General features: G+C 40.3%; 1 protein-coding gene and 1 pseudogene across 1 annotated transcript; both read left to right on the forward strand.

The window, feature by feature from the left end:
* Window positions 1-4,843, forward strand: part of LOC107548733 (uncharacterized) — a 24,370-nt pseudogene extending 19,527 nt beyond the window's left edge.
* On the forward strand, window positions 4,842-6,841 carry LOC107548734 (uncharacterized). The gene is made up of 4 exons (XM_016229534.1): window positions 4,842-5,111; window positions 5,255-5,392; window positions 5,820-6,073; window positions 6,793-6,841. The coding sequence occupies exons 1-4, from the start codon at window positions 4,851-4,853 to the stop codon at window positions 6,839-6,841; spliced, it is 702 nt and encodes a 233-aa protein (XP_016085020.1). The 5' UTR covers window positions 4,842-4,850.
* The last annotated feature ends 630 nt before the right edge of the window (window positions 6,842-7,471 follow it).

Here is a 7,471-nt window from a genome sequence, read left to right on the forward strand (position 1 = left end):
ATCGATACTATTAGAGATAAAATTGTAACCATGCAGCCGTTAGCTACAGTATCGCATCAGATAGTGTGAGTGGAATTGTTCCTCAGGCGATCTATAGGAGAGGAAGATTTGTATAAACTTGTTAAATCATCTAAACCAACAACATGTATGTTAGACCCTATTCCATCTAAGCTCCTAAAAGAAGTGCTTCCAGAAGTCATAGATCCTCTTCTGACTATTATTAATTCATCATTGTCATTAGGATATGTCCCAAAAACCTTCAAACTGGCTGTTATTAAGCCTCTCATCAAAAAAACACAACTTGACCCCAAAGAACTAGTTAATTACAGACCGATCTCGAATCTCCCTTTTCTGTCCAAGATACTAGTAAAATAGTATCCTCACAATTATATTCCTTCTTAGAGAAAAATGGTATCTGTGCCTCTGCACAATGTGACTTTGCTGCAGCCTGGAATTTAACTGCTGGTTTCGTCTGACCAGGGGAGAACTGGCCCCCCGACTGAGCCTGGTTTCTCCCAAGGATTTTTCTCCATTCTGTCACCGATGGAGTTTTGGTTCCTTGCCGCTGTTGCCTCTGGCTTGTTTAGTTGGGGACACTTCATTTCCAGCGATATCGTTGACTTGATTGCACAGAGACTATTTAAACTGAACTGAGCTGGATGATGTCATCACTGAATTCAATTACGAACTGCCTTTAACTGAAAAATTAGTGTTTACTATTGTCACTTTGCATTATTGACACACAATTTTACTAATTAATGCTGTACAGTTGCTTTGACACAATCTGTATTGTTAAAAGCGCTATACATAAATAAAGGTGACTTGACTTGACTTGACTGTAAATTTTAACTGTTCTGTAAAACCTAAAATGTTGCTACCATATTTTTAACCATAACCATAGCGGCCGGTATTTTACCATAAATTTAACAGATTTTTTTTACAGTGCAGATTAGACTTTGCCAAAGAAAAGCACCTAAAAAAGCCAGATCACTTCTGGAAAAGCATTCTTTGGATGGCTGAAATTAAGATCAAGCTGTACCAGAATGACAGGAAGAAAAAAGTATGGAGAAGGCTTGGAAAAGCTCATGATCCAAAGCATACAACATAATTTGTGAAACATGGTGGAGCAGTGTGATGGCATGAGCATGCATGGCTTCCAGTGGCAATGTTTATTGATGATGTGACAGAATATTAAGATTTAAGCTGGTTTATTGAATAGATTATTTATGTTTTTACATAAACATAATTAACAATTATTTGTGGTTTATTTTTTTTCTGTTAACAAAAAGTGTGACTTGTACTGTGTTATGTTTGTCATTTTCTAGCAATATCAAATATCAAACCCAGAGTGTGTTATAGAGAGCTCTCCATGCCACCTGTAGGTCATGGTTATTTTTAGTTATGACAGCCTATCACATTCCTGGCTGCAGCCAATAATCATATGCTATGACCAATCAGTGCTCGTATCGCTTCCTTGATTCTCCCTAGTAACAACAAAGAATTGACCAATCAATTTCAAGAGCCCCCGGAGACTTGCGGATTATGGCTGGAGAAGATGATAACATTCATTGATTAACTTCTGACCAGCATTTGCAAAGCAAGTCAGTCTTTTGTCAAAAAAGTGCCAACTATATTTAGTTGTTTTAAATGAATAAATATATAAAGTTGTTTTGAATTAATAACCTGTAGCTCAGACAAGCTAATAATTCAGGTAATTAATAGAAACTATTATTAAAAAATAAAGTATTTTATATTTTTATAGATTAGCCGACCAAGCAGAATATAAAGTATATAATGTTACAGTTTGCCAGCTGCAACTTGCAGTTAAAAATTAGTCTTCAAAAGGAAATCCCATAGAATAAAAATTTGTCTTCAAAAGGAGATCACATCGAATAGACTAAACTTTCCCTTATCCATTACCCATTACTTACTTGAAAAATCCTCTGTCTCAGGTGGGACAAAAGTTGTATTTAATGGTATAATAATTACTGCAAAAAAAGCCTCTTACCCTGGGATAATTCTGATATGTTAGCCAACATTTTGAGCCTGTTGGAGAAATATAGGCTACACAAACAAAACATAATATAAAATCAACATTACAAGGTGATCATGAGTAAATAGAGTAATGTAATATAGACAGCGGCATTAACTAATGTGATACCAAATGTGTTTGTCTGTTTCTCTATAGTCGTTATATCTTAATTTTTTAATTTAGATGGAACCTCGCTTCAAGAGATGGTAGACTGAATCTGACAGATACAGTGGAAGTGGCAAAGGTGAAGACAGCCAACAAAGGAAAGCCGTACACAAGACCCCTGTCCCCGGAGGGAGTGCTGGACAAGGCCAAGAAAAGCTTAAGTCAGCACCTTGGAGATCTAGCTAACAGAAAGCAAGTTTCTTTGAAATCCAGTTTGGTGTATTTCGCGGGCAAACATTCAGGTGGGTGGCTGAACATGTCCTGAGATATGCTGCTTACCTGGTGGCATCTATGAAGAGGGACCCCACAGGAGGCAGCAAAGACTCCCAAGAACATGCCCACAACAAGGGGAGTTTCAGGGAGTATATTGACCTCTTTCCTTCTGGCAGAATTGCCATTGGCATGAAGGAAGAGCAATATGCTGGGAAAGTACACTGTCCTCACCCATACTTCCACTGCCTCTCTCCGCTCCCTCTTGGTTAGGAAGTTGCCTAACCAAAAAAAAAAAAAAAATCTTACTAAGACCTTAGAAAGGCTGGTGCAGTTTTACCCAAAATATAGTACAAATAGTATGATGCATTTCACAATCACATAGTGTACATCATTGTTTGAGGAATAAAGAGCAGATCATTTTGATACCAAGAACGAAACATCTAGAAGATCTTAAAGCAGAGATAAACTCATATACCTGAATATAAGCATTGAGAGTCTAACTAATACAAATAAAGAGTTGTAACTAGGCTAATATAATAGGGAAACATACAAACAACACATGCATATACCAGATACAATTTTAACTGATTAATTATAGTCTCAATAAAGAAAATGTCTTTATGTGTGTGTGTTATGTGTATTGCCAGCATGGGGGGTAGTTCGCTGGCCATCAGACATCTGGTGCCAGGTACTGTGGATGACTGTTTCTTAGGGCATTGGAATGTGTTTGAAGTTGATGGGGATTCCAGAGAGTTGATCTGGTTAGCCTCTAAATGATAATGGGGGGAACCATTGGCAATTTAGCACCCATATAAATGTAGAATCTGGGGCCAGGACTGTAATTTATATGCAAATGTCAAAAGACTGAAAGGGTCTCTGAGACGTAAAGCCCCCATGACCCTCAATGATCCTAAGCAAACATTACATAAGCAAACATTTTTTTGTATAACACTTTTTTGGTTTGTTTAGTATTTATTGCTGTTCAGCAGTCATGTTTATGTTTTTCCTGTGTTTTGTTTTGTAGCTGTGGCCCAGACACATGCGCTGCCCTTGAAAATATTCAAGTTTCCTTTGCAGGGATAATAAAGTAAAGTGAAGCAATGTGAATTTGCATTTATTTATTTATGTGTTTTTTATGTTTTTGTTTTTGTCTATCTTCCAGCTGGATGGATGCACACCCTGCCTGAAGTGGACCAGAGGTGGATGTCCAAGGCCCTGTTCAGGTGGACAGCACAGGGGCATCCTGAGCTGATCTTTAGCAGGGTCGACAAACTTTGGTGGTATCCTCCACAGGTGTCACTGAAGACCAGTAATTCTCCTTCCTTGGATAATTACTTTGGCCATCCCCTGCTGCTCTGGATGCTACGAAAAATGTGGCAAGTGAAGCTGACCTGTCCGCATCCAGACTGTCAGAAATACCTTCTGACCTCAGCAGGCTTGCATCAAAAGATCAGGCAGGTGGTTGCCTTGGGTAAGATGTACTTTGTGGCATCTGAATACCTGGCCTGCTGAAGATGTAAGAGGAAGGTCATCAGCTGAAGCCATGATATCGTCTCCCAGCTCGACATTGGCCACAGGTTGCAGTTCCCATGCATTCTTACATCAAAACTTGCATGTGACTTTGAGATAGTAAGTTTGATGTGTCAGCGAGGGCTGGGAAACAGCAGCAGCCAGATCAAGTGCAAGCTGCAGGAACGTCATGCTGAGGTCTGGCTGCAAAAGACAGTCCAGTATCTGACAGATTGCAAGGGGATTGCTAGTGCTGTCACGTCGACCCTGATCCTGCCTGTGACATTTGAACCTGCTCCTTCAATGCCTTCTGTCCCTAAGCACCGGTGGCTGATGCAGGTGTATGCCCAGGATGTCCTGCAAAGGATGGATGAGATCAAGGCCACTATCATATCACAATATGGTTGGATCTTAAAAATGGATTCTACTAAAAAGTGACCAGAAAACTAGCAGGACGCAGCTATGGCACTGTTACTTGGGCAACCAATGTGGGCAATGAGCATGGAGAGGTGATCATGTCTGTGCTCACAGCCAGTGAAGGTTTTGGTCTTGGGCCAATGATTGAAGGCCTCATCAAGCGATACAGAGTGGCTGGGGTGGCTCCTCCTGAAGTACTGTATGTCGACCAAGACTGCTATGTCAACACACTTCTGAGGAGGATGTTTGAAGAGTGGGAGAAAATGACAATCCGGTTAGAAGTATTGCACTTCATGCGGAGGTTTGCTGTGGGTTGCACCACCAACTCTCATCTGTTGTATGCCACATTTATGAGTCGCCCCAGCCACTGTATTTTCATGTGAGACCAGGTCGACCAGAGCTAGAAGCTGGCCAGAAACCATCATCCGAGGCTGATGTGCTGTGCTATATCAGCCATAGCGAGCTAGCCTTACATTGCAGGAGAGCCACTTGTGTGAGCAAGGAGACCCTGGCGATGATTGAGAGCCATATTCAGGCCTTTGATGGAGATGCTGGTCGTGACACTCTGGGAGTCTCACTAATAAACTCAGCTCGGATTAGAGAGATCTTGAAGTCCCAGCGGAAGCATGTGGCCTGCATCCAGGATCCTCTAGGTGTGCAGCTCTACATGCAGACAGGCACTGTAGTGAAGGGAGGGCACCATCAACCTACCACTGTGCCAGAGGTTCCACTTCGCTTGAGTCATTTCACATGCACCTTAACAAATTCATCCCAGGTAAATAAGTGATTTAATTGAATTATTAAAACAAGATTTGATTCAATTATATATTTAAATAATTATGAGAATTGCAAGAACAGCTATTTGTGTATTTATATGAAATTTTTGTGTGGTCTTTTTTTTCTTTGTTGAATTTACAGGTATGCTGGCAAGTGACACCTTCTTCCAGGCGCATCTTTTGGATGGACTTACAAGGTGGAATGAGGACCGGGCTGTGGCAGCAACAACTGATGAGCAACAGCCACATTCCTACAATCATCTTCTGCGTCTGCGTCAATGTTTTAATATTTTAAAGGTGAGCTTACTGGAGTGAAATATCTTTACCAGCAAACTGATAAAGTTCTGCAGGTCTACAAGTTACTCTCCTGGAGCACATGGCTGTGAGTTTTACCAAAGTATTCAGAGAGGTTTCGGTATTTGTTGTTACACTAACTCTTAATGTATATTTGTCATATTGAAAGACATAAATACAAATTTAAACGAAATATTTACCTTTTTCATGTAGTCCCAGTGGACCAATTATCCACAGAAACTGATCTTCCAACATCCGAAGAGAGCACTTCACATGATGTAAGAGCCCAGTTTCTTTTTTAATGTACATTTACATGTGCATAAACCAAATCTGGGATTTGTTGGCTGTGCTTTCATGTGAATATTTGTATTCATTGCTGCTATCAAAAGTTCCTAAATTATCTTTTATTTTAGGATTATGTTGGACCTGATAATATTGAGGGGTATGGAGCCGTGCAGGACTTGGCAGAGCTTTTGGTTAGCCTCAGAGACCACCGTCTGGCCTTGACTGGAGAAGAGTGCATCAAGATCATCACGCTATGGCAGGCATTGGGGGAGTATGACAAGAATAAGACCATTTACCCACCATGTCACCAAACCACCCTAAAACAGGGACAATTCAGGGCCATTAAGAAGATTGTGGCACCAGGTGTGGAGAGCACCAAAAGGTATGTAAAATGTAGGGTCTTGATTGTCTAAAAATATGTTTTAAAATATGTATAATATAACTGAAACTGGTTGAAATATCACCTCCAGCTTTATTTGTTTAGTAAGGATTTCTAGTAAAATGAGTAAAACCTGAGGCCTTCATGACTAGCTTATCTTCCTGCAGCCTGTTAAGTTCAAACTTAGCCTAGTTAAAACGTAAATTATTAGTTGTGATTAACGTTTAATGCTGACTTTGTTTAATGTTGCTAAGTAAGTTACGTTGCTATGGACACAGTTCCAACCATACATCTGACTATTTTATTTAGCAGAAGAAAGACAATCATTTCTTAATCAATAAAATCATTTTGGATCAATATTTTGTGTCACATTATTATTATTATTTGTCTTTTTCTGTCTTTTAGTAAGTAGCTGTGTAATAAGTGGGTTAATGTGCAGTCATTATTGTGAAAAAAACCCAGACAGGCTGACTAACGACACCGTATAAAGCTGTAATAATGCCACAACACAGTAACCCAGAACAGACCTAATTTATTGATATGATATTTTGACATCGACCTAAAAAACAAACAAGACAACATGACTATGCACAGATATTAAAAATTAACATCTAGACAACACAAAGCAAAACAGACAGAATACATAAAAACTAAAATAACAGAGTAAGAATCACACATTTAGAACAATCTTACATTAATATGTATTCTGCTGTAATTTGCAGGTGTTTCGTTGGGGCTCATAGTCCTGCACAGTGGCCTGACTGCAACTGAGTAGTGGAGAACATCTTCACAAGGCTCTGTGCTCTCTACCCAAACACGGTGCACTGTGACGGAGTGAGGGTGTCCTGCTTCACAATGGTAGCACATGCTTACAAGCACATCTGAGAGTGCATGCTCACCAATGCTAAGGTGATGAGCAAGACCACCATCCATCTCCCAGAAGTGAACGCTGCAACAGTCACACAATGGTGAGTAAATAAGCATTGTTACAGCTAAACCTAAACTTAAAGCAGCTGAGGGCTACACAGAGAGTTCAAGTAATTGATGTGGTTGACTTAATGTAACCATGGCTGCTTTGACAGGTCTAGAAGCAAATCATCGAGAGTCCAACTTCTGTTTTCTTCGCCATTATGAAAGAAAAGATTTATTGCTCACGACTGTCAGGGAGTCACAGTCACCACCCCCAATGCTCACCAGATCCCAATCACCCAATTACTAGTTGCCCGCACCGGTCACAGCTCATCACGCTCCCTATATCCTTGCACTCTCCCTTCTGTCATATTGTCGCGTCTACAGTTTGTGATGCAATACTTACCTGACTCCTTACCTGTGTTTACTCACCTCGAGGATACTCCACCGCTCTGTTCCCAGCATTACCATCTGCTCCACTGCTCCACTGCT

This window comes from Sinocyclocheilus grahami, unplaced genomic scaffold, assembly GCF_001515645.1.
Source record: "Sinocyclocheilus grahami isolate Dianchi unplaced genomic scaffold, SAMN03320097.WGS_v1.1 scaffold354.1, whole genome shotgun sequence".
In the NCBI taxonomy this organism is placed as follows: domain Eukaryota; kingdom Metazoa; phylum Chordata; class Actinopteri; order Cypriniformes; family Cyprinidae; genus Sinocyclocheilus; species Sinocyclocheilus grahami.